This window comes from Coturnix japonica, chromosome 4 (genome assembly GCF_001577835.2).
Source record: "Coturnix japonica isolate 7356 chromosome 4, Coturnix japonica 2.1, whole genome shotgun sequence".
In the NCBI taxonomy this organism is placed as follows: Eukaryota; Metazoa; Chordata; class Aves; order Galliformes; family Phasianidae; genus Coturnix; species Coturnix japonica.
Genome location: NC_029519.1, coordinates 32,495,965 through 32,510,532, shown reverse-complemented (window position 1 = coordinate 32,510,532; position 14,568 = coordinate 32,495,965). Strand labels below are relative to the sequence as shown.

General features: G+C 36.6%; 1 protein-coding gene across 7 annotated transcripts in view; it reads right to left on the bottom strand.

The window, feature by feature from the left end:
• Positions 1–14,568, bottom strand: part of GRID2 (glutamate ionotropic receptor delta type subunit 2) — a 637,614-nt gene that overhangs the window by 253,628 nt on the left and 369,418 nt on the right. For all 7 annotated transcript variants that reach the window (XR_001554883.2, XM_015861346.2, XM_032444177.1 and 4 more), the window contains one exon: positions 3,518–3,802. Coding sequence is in view for 6 of the 7 variants with exons in the window: in XM_015861346.2 (XP_015716832.1) it covers positions 3,518–3,802 (285 nt within the window). In the remaining variant the exon portion in view is untranslated. The remainder of the gene's footprint in view (positions 1–3,517; positions 3,803–14,568) is intronic.

Here is a 14,568-nt window from a genome sequence, read left to right as displayed (position 1 = left end):
TGGTAAATCGCCATCACCAACAAAGGACAAAGATCTTATACATTTTTTGGTTAGTTTAGCTACGTCTACAACAACAATTAAAGATGTTTTTTTTATTATTATTGTTACTATCAAGGTGCGAATGTCATTTTCTTTGTGTTAGAAGTCAACCTGGCAAAAATTTTACTTAAGAAAATAAATAACTAGCAGTTAAGATTTGTATGTCAGTTATTCCAGAAATGCATTTCTGCATGCCTCCTTGAACACCCATCTCTGTAAGAGTGACTAAAATAACTGCTTCCTTCGAAGAGTAACTTTCTCAGTTGATAAAGGCACTTTAAGTAGACTGGAATCTTCTTGCATTAAGCTGAAAGAAGTGCTAAAATGTTATAACTGAATACACTTGTCTACTTCTACTCAAAAGAGATGTGTCATTTCTTACAAAAAGATAACATCCAGCAAATACCTCTCTGCCCTGCAGAAAGACACATTTCCAGCTATATACAATTCTTTCATCCTCTGATAATGAAAAAGAATCCTGATAGATTGCAAGTTAGATATCAAAAACAGTTCAATTCATATGATTACAAAACTATGATATTTATAAATTGCCACACAAATGGTTGCAACCTCTTTTAAAGGAGCCAGTTTAGCACAGTATTCACGTTGGATATGAGCCTAACTTTATTGCTGGAAAAATGATTGCATATACAAAGGGTAAGTCTTTCACATATCAAAAATATTCCCAGAAATAACTTTAGGAACACAACTACAGTATTGTGTACTAAATCATTAAATTTAATCACTGTCAAAACTACCCTGACAGCTTTTCCATATTATTTATAGCAACATCAGAACAAAAATAAAGAATTAACACAGCAAAATCTATACTTTCATTAATTTTCAAGTGTAATTTAGTGTTATGGAAATATCACTTGAGGATATGATATCTATCTTGAGAAAGATCACCAAAAAAAGCCCCCCAAAAAGCCAAAACCCACACTGGGATAACAAACAGCTGTGTTTGCACAGGTGTACTTCAGAGAACTGATAGATGTGTTTCGCTTTAAATAAATAATACCTTCCCTATTAAAAGCTATGAGTTTCATGCTAATGCAAGTGCTGATCTCCCTCCTACTTTAATATTTAATACTAAATATTATATTAAAACGTCTAATATTAACTGCTGCTAGCAGTTAAAGGAGCAAAACTTCCAGCCTGTATTTGAGCTCAGATCTGTATGAGCTGAGAGAATAAATAAATCAAATACTGCCTCAGATCTTCTCAGCCACTTTGAGGAATGGTGGCTTCCACCAGGAAATGCAACCAAACTTTGCTGCACTGACACACTGAACACTGGGATGCCTTGCCTCGCAGCAAGTTCATCTAGTCCTAATTTCATTCACAGGAACAGAAGCCAATGCCCCCTTCCTTATGTTCCTATGGAGTTCTCAGGACAACTTGCTTGTTTAAAACTCAAACTGTTAGGTTTTTTTTATTTAGTTAGTATTAGTATTTTGCAACTAAAGGCCAACCCAAAGAAACAACTTTCTCAAAGATTGCAATCACTGAATAATTGAGTTGGATGGAACTTCTAGAGGTAATTAAGTCTCATCTCCAAGTCAAAGTAGGGTGGACACTGAATTTAGATTTCCTCACTTTATAATCCATTAAATAAGTGATCCTAGCTCCCAATTTCATGCCTTTTATGCCTTTGCTTCCTCCATCCTGCCTTCTGTGCAAACCCTTCTCTGGTCAGTACAAAACCTAGGAAGAAATAGTGTCCTTCTAACATACTGAAAATGCTAGGAACAAATCAAGAAAGTGTCCGGAAAAGGGGAGAGAGAAACACATTAATATTTATAATAAGCTACTGCCAAAATCGCTCATTAGGGACTGCTATAAAAATCATGTAATCACAGGTAAAAGGAAAACTAACAGCATAGATTAAGAACTGGTTAAAAGAATTAAGAATACACAAAATATTGTGTCAAGCCTGATGATATCACCTGAATAGAATAGTGTTAGGATATGGACAGACTGCTTAGCACATATGAAATACAGGGCATTTTTCTGCATCTTTTCCTAATTACGAGACAATTATCACTGATGAGAGTCAGTTTACCAATTTGTCTGGTTCAGTACAGCATTACTTGCCTACTGAAGAAAGAATAGAAGATGAAGAAGAATATCTGCTACAAGTTACATCTGGGGTTGATGTATCTCAAGCAATTGCATGACATGAGTTACACCATAATGAGATTCCTATCCAGAAATCAAGGACAAAATGACCTGGATAATTTAAAACTATTTATGAATACAATTATGAAAAAACAAACAAACAAATGTTAAAGTCTGATTTTTAAAACAAATACATGCAAAAAGTATTCTTTAGCTGGCAAGACTAGAGTCCTCTTTATAACTACACCAGTACTCAAGTAGCATAAACTGATAAAATGTGAACAAAATTACTCTGCTGTAAGCTTTTTGGATCAGTTTTTATTCGCATGTTCTTGATTCTATAGCTGGCACTTTTAGGTGCTGCTTTGTTATAAATAGGAATTCTCCTATTCATCATTTTCTATAGTTCTAATTTAAGAATTTATTAGGTTGCCAGAGAACCAAAATCAATAACACCTGACCTGAATGAACCAGCTATTATGCACAGCAAGTCGCTGAAGTTTGCATTTTTCAACAACTCAAAGATTTAACTTTGAAAATAAGTTTTAAAATGTTCATCCAAACCAATCATGATTACTTATGAATAATGGATGTGTCTGAAGAAAACAAGTATGGTTTCAAAGCAATTTTCCATTGAAAAAGATCATAAAATTTGTTAGACAATGCACCTCTACTACAGCAATCTGTCTAGCTCTCAGTTGCAGAAGATTATCTGAACTAAACTTGGCTCACCAAGCAGGATGGTACCGTCTGACTTCTGATGCCATTGTTAATGTCACACTTACTCTATTACACAGTCACTGTCAACTCAGCACTTCTCAGGAACACTGAATGTACCAAAAAAGAAGGAATATTGTATTCTCTACCCCTTCTCCTCAAGCGCTTCACCCTACGTAAGTTCTTTCTGTAAGTTTCACATGTACAAGTAGCAGCTTATTCTTGCTGAGGTACCTGTCCTACATTCACTGCTGCCTCAGTTTCTGTTTTTAAATGTGTGCTTATAAAAGACGAGAGATTCACAATGCAAGAAACAATTTACAGAATAAAAAAAAATAAAAAATTTACATGTTACCTCTCAAACAATCATCTCAAAAAAAAAAAAAGAAAAGAAAAAAGAAAAAGCAAACTTGCTAAATTTTTTACTCTTGAGTAAATGAATTTCTCTGTTTATCAGCTAACTATGACAGAAATTATCAAATTAACCTTTAAATACAAATGGATTTTAGAATCTCTCCTGTATTGTGAAATACTTACAGAAGCATAAGCGTTCAGAAGGAATACAACATAGTAGAAGATATAGTGTGACTGCTTTCCACAGATTTAAGGATTTGATAGAAATTACTCAGTTAATACTTACCATAGTCATTATCATAGAAAATGATGAATTTCTGCCATGCATATTCTGTGATCACTCTCAAGATGACATCATTTAAGTAGACAGGGGGGCGGACAGAGAGTGTGTAGTCATCATTGCGGTTGCTTCTGGTGAGCCCACAGCTGCTTCTTGGCGTTCCTCCTGATGAGCGCTGGATGAAGAGGTGAGGGATGTGCATGGCATCTGCCAGTGACTGCAGGGAACCTGCTGATGTACAGCCAATGGAGCTCACGAGGGCCAGGATGCCTTGGTTCATGAGGTCACAGGCTGTAAGAGAACACAGTAAAATTCAAGATGAGAGCAGCTCAGTGTGTTTACTGCTGAAATGCAGACACTGGGCACTGAAATACAACAGTTTAATCAAGTGAAATATGGATAAAATTTTGTACATTGAGTAGTTCATGAAGTCATAAGGCTTCTCTATTCCAATTTGAGCTGTCTCGTGGTGAAAGCTGAAAGACTGTCTGTTTTGCCTTGCCCAGAAGTGGATTATGCCTTCAAAATGGAAGCTAACTCCTGGACCCTCAGAGGAACATTGGGAGCAAATCCCAGCTACCAAATTAATGCGACTTCCCAAGAAGATAAGCACTTATCTATCCAGCACAACAGCTTCATGGATAGCATCTTTGTTTCACACAGAAAAAGCTTGAAGAAATAACAATTAAGTCTCACTGTGAACTTAAAAAACAAACAAACAAACAAAAAACCACACCAAAAAAACAGAATAGGATTAGGTACATTAACTTTGATAAGCAAAAAACAGAACTACTAATGGGTTTTAAGAGATGTATTCAATAATCTTATTTAACTTATTGTATGTGTTCTCTCTTCTTTTTCTTAAGAAAAAAAAAAAAAAAAGGCTAAAATAAAACATTTTCAAAACTCAATGAACAGTTTATATGTATTCACTCTCCTCACTTCCTTAATACAGACATGCTGGTGCTTACACAAAGAGCACCCTGTAACTAATTGTTCAGTTAATGATAGCTGATTTACAAGCAGACAATCTGAAGTGCTATACAAATGACAACCATATTAATACCAGAGATGTTTATCGTGATTAATGTTAATGCAATCAATAAATACCAAAAGAATTAACAATGATTAGGTCTGTAATTCTGAAGAATTACCCTTTGAAACAAGGCAGAGTCAAGTGTTTATGTTGGGCTTCTAATAGAATTGAGAGCTCGAATGAGGAAGCAATACAAGCTGGTAGCATAATTCCCCAGAGTACGCCCATAGCCAAATTCTGAAATACTTAGTTTGCCACTGGCAAAGCTGCATATACACTTAATCTGTATATACACATGGAAATTAGATAATGGGACTGTAAATAGAATCATAGAACCATAGAACAGTAGTATTTATTTACCTACACACATCTAATATTAGCCTTGTCATTTCTTATCTTTCAGGAATATTCTGTGCACATGACAGGTGCAAGCGAAAAACAGGAAACCCGCAAGTGAGAACACATGCCCTTAAAAATATAAAAAACATACTCTAGTGGCAAACCTGTCGTCTTATTTCATATGGCTCTTACTTACAATGAGTAATGTTTTACTCCACAAACACTTATTGATTGAAATAGGAATATTTACAGCATGAGGAATTATTCAACATGAATGGAGTTACTGCAATCAGGCTCATGGGGAGCATGACTTTCTAGCCAAAGGATGGCACTGGAGGTCTTAAATGCAGAGATACACGTTATTAGAAAGACAGCACATTATTCTCATTAAGACGGTGAGATATGGAACGTGATACCACTGGGGCTTTAACTGATACAAACACCTATGCAGATGAGAGGATAACTGTTCCCACAAAGTTTTCCAGGTGTTTTGGCTTAGAATAAAGTGTTCCTTTGTATTTGCTCTGAACATACCACAGCTTTTGGGCCAGCTTCTGGGCTTTAGGTTAAAGGTAATAACGAGTTCACAACTAATCTTCTCCAGAAAGATATATAAAAGAAAAAAAATAAAAATCAGTGTATCACAAATTACTAATATAAGGAAGATCTTAAAATTCTCTATTTTAGCTATTATTTAGCTAGCTATTCATCTAGGATGCTGCTTGCTCACATTCCTCATCATCCTCACTTACAGGAAGGTAAACAATTTGTAGGACTATGTTTAGGTCACTTCTGAATCTTTTTCCTGATAGTTTTCCCATAGACTACTGCAATTTTTAGGTTGCATATTCTGATGAAAATGCTACTGCTCGAGGAAAAAAGAATTTAAAAAAAATAAATAAATATATATATATATATATATTATTGATATATAGATCTATCCATCAATAAACACCAAGAGCTACTGTAGATATCCTCCCAGCTAAATATTGATGAACGAAATCAAAGCTAGATTTTGCAGAAGTCTGCTTTAATTCAACAGGAATGCAGTACTAGAAAGTCCTGACACCACCCAATTAAATATGTAGTGTAACATTCTTGTCTCTCAGACATGATATTTTAAAATATATCTGAGTCAGCCCACGCTGCAAAAATAGCTTGGAGATGTGTACGTTTACAGGCACACTTTCAGACTGAGAATAATCAGCGCACTCACTGTAACACCAGGTAGTGGGAAGCAAGTTATTGAAACATGAAGGGGAAGAAAGCAGCAGGAAACATTTAGCTCCACAGGGCCAAATGCTAATATCAGCAAACAAACTGTATAAATGCTTAAAACCTTCTCTCTCGACACTGAACCATGTTCATTTGTTACAATAGCCTCTGGACTGAAGCTGCCCATTTAGTTCTTTCTTCCATAGCATGTCTGTGAGAAGTGTACACACTGGGGTTGAGGCAATACACAATTATGCTTGCAAATTGAACTTATTCCTGTACATGTAGAGACTACATAAAACACAGAGTTAGATGCTGGAAAAAGGGCTGTTCTCTCAGAAAAAGCTTTTCTAGTAAATGAGTCTATGAGTTGCAGAGATCACCTCTGAGTCAGAATATGACAATGTTATTTTTTGATATAATATATACACATAGAAAGTGAAATTTATACCTTATCACAGAATCACAATTGTCATACTATCATGTACAATATTCATACACTTCTTAGCCATGCAGAAATTCTCTTGGATCCAGCAGAAGAGTTAGTAGATAAAATGTGAGACTGAGTTCTACGTCTTCGTAGCCCCTTCCCCCCCTCACCCCCCATCAACAAAAGCTTAGCTGAATCCTTCTCAACAACAACACAACAAAACTGCACATATGCATACACATACACAGAATTACTTAAATGGTAGTTTGCCTTTCAAAACAGTTACAACTGAAGTCACTATGACCTTAAAGATTGTATTTCCAAGCTGATGCTTGATCTACTGCTGATACAATCATGTCATATTAGCTTACTGCCAATTAGAGATATAAAAATACTGCTGTATCCTCATTCAAAACAGAAGAAATGTCAGGCTCAAACAGACTTCTATAGACTTCCATTGCAAACTCGACAATGAAGAAACAGAAAATAAAAACTACTGTTTCACAACATGGATTATCTCTACACAGAAGTTGTCTGGGCATTAGCTCACTCTCCTAAGTACCAGATAGCCGATGCTATTAAAAATTAGATCTTCAGCAGCTGAAGTTAAAAATTGTCCAAAGATTTTAAAATATCATGTAGAGAGAATACTGAATGCCTAAAGAACAATATAAAATATTTCTCTATTGTATATATACATACAGACTCTCTTCTTGTATAACACATGCTTGCACATGCACAGATTTACATTTCACACTTCAGTTTGACTTTCTCAAGATGCAAAGTTACTGAATTTCGTAACACTGACAGCCTTACCATCAACCAAAAATAATAATTTCAAAAATCATTATTTTTTTAGAAAAATGCCTTTAATTTGGTTTGGCATGTGTAGCAGAAATGCTAAGTCACAGCCTGATTGAGCTCCTGGTGGGAAGGCAGGGCAAACCCAGGGGAGCTCCGATGCATGCAATGTACCTGAACAATGGGAAGGGAAGGAGCCAGGATCCACCCCTTTCCAGACTTCATTTAAGGGACGGCAGTGGAGGTGAGAATATCTTGTTGTAGATCTCTGCATATCTGAGGCCTTCTAAGGATAAGCAGCTTTTTTCCTTTGTTTCTTTGTCTGCAGCTGCTGCATTTGGGCTCATTGTCACTTGCTGCAGCTACCCAGTGAATATTGCTATACTAGTATAGCCTATACATAGCATGGCATGTAGAGAATGTAAAAACCCAATTTTGTGTCCGGTATGATATTTTTTGATGTAAAGACCATGGCCAATGCAATTTAAAATAAATAAATTACAGCTAGGCTAATAAATATATGCACTTCAAGCAAAGCACAGTTTTAACAGCCATAGTTACGAATACATCCTTAAAATGTTTGCTCTAAGAGCCTACCGGTGTATCCATTTTAGATATAACTACTCACTGCTGTAACTCAGGAAAATAATTAACTCCTATAATTAAGAGTGAGCTTAAAAGCAGATGCACAAATGTGTAAGAAATAATAAAAAGATTACCGTGATTTGGATCTTGCAATTTGTGACAGTTTTCTTATTAATTTTTCACTGATTTTTTCATTTTATTTTTTTTCTTATTCTGATAATAAATTTTAACATATCAATCTCATACATAGCAACTTGAAAAGTCAAAGTGTAAAAAGTTATCATGAGATCTCAGCTTCAGCAATGGCCTTACTTTACTCCCATTTAATTTGCTGATTAAACAAAAGTAACTACCAGATGGATCACTGTTTACCCTAAAAGGTTGCTCAGTTTGCTCCCCATTTCAACACAACAGCCATTCTCTGAGAGGTCAGAGAGGAAAAAATAAATAAATCCCATGAGAACCTGAGGTCTTTTCCCCCCATACACTGCACAAGAAAAGTACTTACAGATTTATTAATGCAATCATAAAATTAATCAACTCCTCCATGACCCTGTTTGTACTAATCAAGACCTGCATAAGGACAGACACCTGATTCAAGGGGCAAAATTCAACATGAGGTGACTTGAACACCTGAAACCAGAACTTCTATGTAGTTTTGATAAGCTGTTGTTGCTGGGGGGGTGAGGATAGTATTATTCACTATACTTTTTTTTTTCTTTTTTTTTTTTCCCCCCTAATATGGTTATAGAAAGCCTCTTCATCTGCATTTTCTCTGTAAACATTAACCAATTGTCCTCTTCACTACACAAATGAGACTGCTAGCAGTATCTGTAATTAATGTGTAATTGAATTTAGTTTGTTTTGTCTCTACAAATCAACTTGTATTTAAGTTTTAACAGATGAACTTGAGCTTTTTATGTTCTAGAGTTTCTTTGGAAAAAATAATCAAAAATTCTCATTTCTAAAGAATAAATTATAAGGGTAGAAAACATTATCAGAAAGAGCAGTTGTATCTCTGTTATGCAACCAGTTTTGGATGCTTTTACTAACAAGCCTGTTGAGAAATCTTTTCTTCAGTCAGACTTCCATCTGTACTGAGGAGTGTACCAACTACAGCATCATGAAATCCACCACATTAAAATTTAGTTATTCATCTGAGCCTTGAAAAATAAACTAGAAATCTCACAGGTATGGAGGGAAGTAAGACCTCTATAACATGTCATTTTGACACCATTCTTTGAAGGATGCAATGAGAACTTCAAGTGAGTGCATCTGGTAAAGCCAAGTTACAATGGCTGCTGCTAAATGGAACACTCAATATCTCTTTTTGGCCAAAAATTTAGATTATTTTGGTTCCAAGTCAACCTGTAGATATTCTGTTCAATTCTACAGTCACATAGGGCACTTTTCTTTTGACAGATCATCCCAGCAGGCAGATAAACAATATAGTTATTTTTAAAACTTAACATTTCTCAAATCTCTTTTCACCTGGTACTCAACTGTTGCATCCACACTTTGGCTCAGAGGGTGACAGCTCCTCACACTCAGAAGCCCTGAACTGCCTTGAAATACATTTAAAAATAGTATTTCAAAGAATATGCATAGCTACAAAACCTTAGCCAAATAATGGCTTTTGCCACCATCGCCTCTACCATGTGAAGATGAGTACATTGCAGAAAAGCACCACTTCTTTTTATGCTGCCCATGGTAAAGAGCTAAGGAGAAGCTGTGCTGTGCTGCTGGCAGCCCTGGCTAGAGGAGAGGGTACCAGGTACAGTGCTGCTATATCAGTGCTCAACATGAGCACTAATTGAAGAGGAGCAGAGAAAGGAGGAGGTAAAGCCAATTTAAGTCAGGCAGTGACTTGCACTAGAGAAAAAACCTAAAGATATCAACAAAATTAGTCTCAATTCTGACATCTCAACAAGGATGACTATCTGCAAAGTTCATTTAGCTGACTGGGGAGTAAACAATGAATGGAAACTCTAAAATCCTCCCTTTATTGTGTGCTGATCCCTTGCTAGCATGAGCCAAATCCTATCTACTGCTAGCATCTCAGATCAAACTTTTGTATGAGCAATTTCCATTCATCCACTAAAGAAAATGAAAACTCTCTATTTTATGCATAGCCCTTGGTAGATTATAGTTCATTACCTACTTTAATGATGAAGCATATATGACTTCAGTCTACTGTGCAACTTCCCCCATTCTTTCTTTCTTCATCTTTGCCCCTGTTTTTTTTCCGAATCTTTTAATTTTCCTTACCAGCACACTATTTAAGAAGTTATTAAGCAGCACGTAGTGTCTGATACCCTTTTTAATAGCTAGTTGCCTGCTGCATAGCAGCAATTATATGGAAACAAAAAGACTGAGTCTTAAAGAAGCTTAATATAAAATTAGAGACAGTTTTATCAAAAGGTAACATCTTAGGATTTAGTCTACTTTTGTGTTCTCTGAACGTCTGGGTAGAAGAATTAGGGGAAAATCCATTAACATAAAACATGTTTAAATCTTGATCATTAACAATTCCCATTTTATGGACTTGCTGAAAACAAGACATGGCAAAATTATTTTTGAGAGAACAAAACATTCCTACTGACGTTTGACAAAAAACACCATTTCCTTGTCAACTGCCCATCAGATTGTCAGGTAGTTCTTCCTTCCAGTGTTTCCATCTCAGATCCAACTTCTCTTTCCTAACTACTTTTTCATCTTTGAAGTAGTGCAGAGCTCTCCTTTTCATTCTTTCATGTCCTGTTCTGTTCTCCCTTTCCCCTTAGCATCTGCTATGGTCAAAGTAATGCACTCTTCACATACCTTCCTCCACATCCTTTTGTTATTTTTTTCTTTCCCCCCACCTACTTCAACCCATCTTCTCCAAGAACAAAAAAGCAAAATCTTGAAGATTTGGCACCAGACTGAGAATCTAAAGGTTCAAATCCTCTTCTTGCCTCTGCCATTACTTTGTTGCACAAAATATTTTTTAGGATGAGCAATCTGATTTCTCAGGATTATGAGTAGATTATGATAGTGTGATACCTTTGTAAAACAATTTCACAGAATCACAGAATGACTTAGGTTGGAAGGGACCTCGAGGATCATGAAGCTTCAACTCCCCTGCCTGGCAGGGCCACCAAACATACACATTTACTAGATGAGGTTGCCCATGGCCCCATTCAACCTGGCCTTGAACTCCTCCAAGGATGGGGCATCCACGACCTCCCTGGGCAGCCTGTTCCAGGACCTCACCACTCTCCTAGTAAAGTACTTCCCCTCCAACATCCAACCAAAATCTTCCCTCTTTCAACTTAAAACCATTCCCCCTTGTCCTTTGGAGTGATATAAATGCAAAGGACTACTATTCCTCCCCTCCCATCACCAGCAACTTTTTCCATGGTTAGAAAAAACATTTCTTAGCATAATTCACATTGTGTAAAGTTCCTTTACATCTCCCCTCTTATGAATGCTAATGATTCATAATTCTCCCTTCTTGCTTGAAATATTAGTATGGAGACAACAGGCTCTGCTGTAGAGATGCAGTGTGAAGCACAATAGCACAACCTAGTCCAGGGCAGACAAAAGAACACACAGCTGGTAGCATTAGTTTGATTGGAAGCCCTACAATGGAAAAAGCTGCCTGTGCTGCCCTGGATGAGCTTGGCATTCTCCCAAGCACAGATATGACTGAACAATACTGCTCAAAATAAGGCCATCTCCAAAGGAAAGGAAATCTGTGAATAGCAATCTGGGAGCTTTCTTTCCTTCAGTGCAAACAGCAAAGGGGACAGAAAGGGGACAGTAGGGTAACTTTTGTGTGTGTGTGTGTGTGTGTGTGTGTGTGTGTGAGGCATTGCAGAGGAATCTATTTTCATAAGCCAAAAAAGAAAAGGGGGAGGCGTGGGGGGCAAGGGGAGAAAGCAAAAGAGACGTGCAATAAAAGTTCCCTTTTCATAAAGAAAAAAAAAAAAAAAAAAAGGCAATTCTACTAGACTAGTAAATTGAGCTGAGTGATTTGAAGACCAAACAATACTAATGCTAGACCTTCCATTTGCCATGAAAGAAACAGATTCTACATTAAGATAAAAGACTTTTTATAAGAATAAAAAGAAAACAAGGAAGACGCTACATCAGTTGCAAAGAAAAAAATAAAAATAAAATAAAATAAAAAAAAATACATGGGTGTGAAAAACCTGAGAAGCCTGTAGGAGTAGAGAACATCACTTCCATTAGCAACTTAGCCACTCAAGAAAACCTCAGACAAGTCAAAACAACTATCACCATTATTATTTGCTAAGAATAGACAGTGTAGTTCTTTCTCTGACTGACATACAGAATAACAATCATGTTAAGAATAAAAATATCAACTACCTTTTATAGAATGCTTTTTATTTGTAACTCTGAAAATCCTTTGCAAAGCTGCTCAGCATCTTCGTCTCTATTTCACAGAAGAAAACAGATGTGCCAAAGGGAATTACTTGCCCAAGGTCAGAAAGAAAACCAAGGAAATTGTTTTCCATGCCAAGTTAAAGCATGCACAAAGACTGAAAACAAAGTCTTTTGTTGGAGCTCCTCATTATTTGTTTTGAGCATTAGTGCTCAACTAAAAGCATTTTATGTTCTGAGTCTAATATAACTAAGCTTTATGAAAATGAATGATTTGAAAGGCAAAGCAATGTGGTCTACAACAATGGAATTAAATGACAAAGTTTCCCAGGTGTTCAGCGACTCCAGAGCAAGCACACTCTTGGTTATGAGGGATGTAAGACATGTATCCCAACACTGAGAGTAAATTGGAGGTGAAAGAGGTATAAATAAAAGCAGGGAGGCAGGGGAGAGACAAACTCTTAGAGGATAACAAAATGGCAGGATACGTGGGCAGCATACAGTAAGCAGAAGTATTCAGTAAAGAAGTAAGCATTTCACAAGGAAACTTACAGACACTATCTGGTATATATATGGTGTTGAAATAAAAGGCCAGGGAAAACTGCATGGGAAATATACTCTTACGATTGGGCATTTTGAAGAATGACATAGACTTGTTCAGATTGGGTATCCAGTACCCGTGACAGAGAAATTCAGTCTCTCAACATATATTACTCACAAATATCCTCAACATGATTTCATATCTGATATGAAACATAACTGGTCCTAAGAATCTTAGCCAGCTTATCTGTGTTAATTAACAACTATGTAGCACAGTAACAATACAGAAGAACACACTTTAATGGCATTAGGGGCACAGTACTTCTGTAGATATATATAAATTCAGAAGTATTATAATAGAACAAATAGAAGACATGGGAAAAAACAAACAAAAAAGAACACACACAGAACAAAAATAAAGGAATTCAAAGAGTAAAGGGATGTAATCGTAGTTTTGATGCCACAGAGAAGGCTCTTAAATGCGAGACCGTAAGGAATGAAGTAGTGAGATTTGTAGATGGGAAATAAGGAATCCATATAGACATCAAGGAGCAGGATCTAGACTGCTGCAATATGGGAATAATGGAAGAGCAGATACAGCAGTTAAGCCAGTAACTGTGATACTGAAACAGCCAAAGCAGTAGTCTGCCAATGCATTGACAAATGTGTCAGCTGAAAGGGCATTGAGGCATCAACTGAGTACATGTTATAGGAAAAGCAGCAGCAGGGCTTGGCATGTGAAGAGAAGGAAAGACAAAACAAGCATAAGTTTGAGAGTCTATTTTTGCGCTCCTACTCCAGGAATAATTGTGCAGTGTGCCTTTGGTGCCAGTTGCAACCTTTTACTGAGATTACTTCGATTTTAATGGTTGCAAGAGATGCCAGGAAATGATGGTAATGCAGCTTTTCTTTTTCCTTGACTTTTCCCAGTGTCATAGAAAACAAAATTTGCATAACTCTAAAGTGGAAAAAAAACATTGACAATAAGGAGCATTTGGGTAACACTAAACACTTAACCTTAGTTGGAAGCAGCAGTTAATCTAAACCACACAAACCACAAGCCCACATCAGTGCCAGATTTAAAAGCCTCCTCTGACAATGAAAGGGCACATACCTAACACAATACATTTCTGTGTTGGAAAATGACAATCAGAAAACAATTGACCCAAATCCTTTTGAAGCTGCATTTCAATACCATATTTCTCCCTGACAAACACAGAATTGCATAGGGTGGAAAAAACAAAGTACCTCCGCCTCCAAAAACTGGAGCAAATATGGTTTGCCACAGCCAGTCTATCTACTGAAAAAACACCAAAGCCACATATAGGAATCCCACGTGGAGTGAAGCAGTGGACCAGTCGAGTTTTCTTGCTCACTTTTGCTTCAAATGCAAGTTATGACTTTCTCATAAGATCTTTTAAAAAAGTTTAATGACTACTGGATGTGTTAGTGCTTATTGTGCTACTTCAGATAGGAGCAGCTTTATTCTTTCATTGCTGTCCTTAGACCAGTACTTTCCCTTTCTCCAGCTCCTTCACAAAGCTGCTACAATAACACTATACAATAGAAGAATCATATCCACTAGAGGACTGTGTCTATGTGGCACATTTACACATTTTCATTTGTATCACTACACAAGTTTCAAGTAAGTTGTTCAGTCATTGTTGGACTTGAATGAGAAGTGAATGAGGCTTACCAAGTATATCAAAAGCTCCTAGTTGGAGA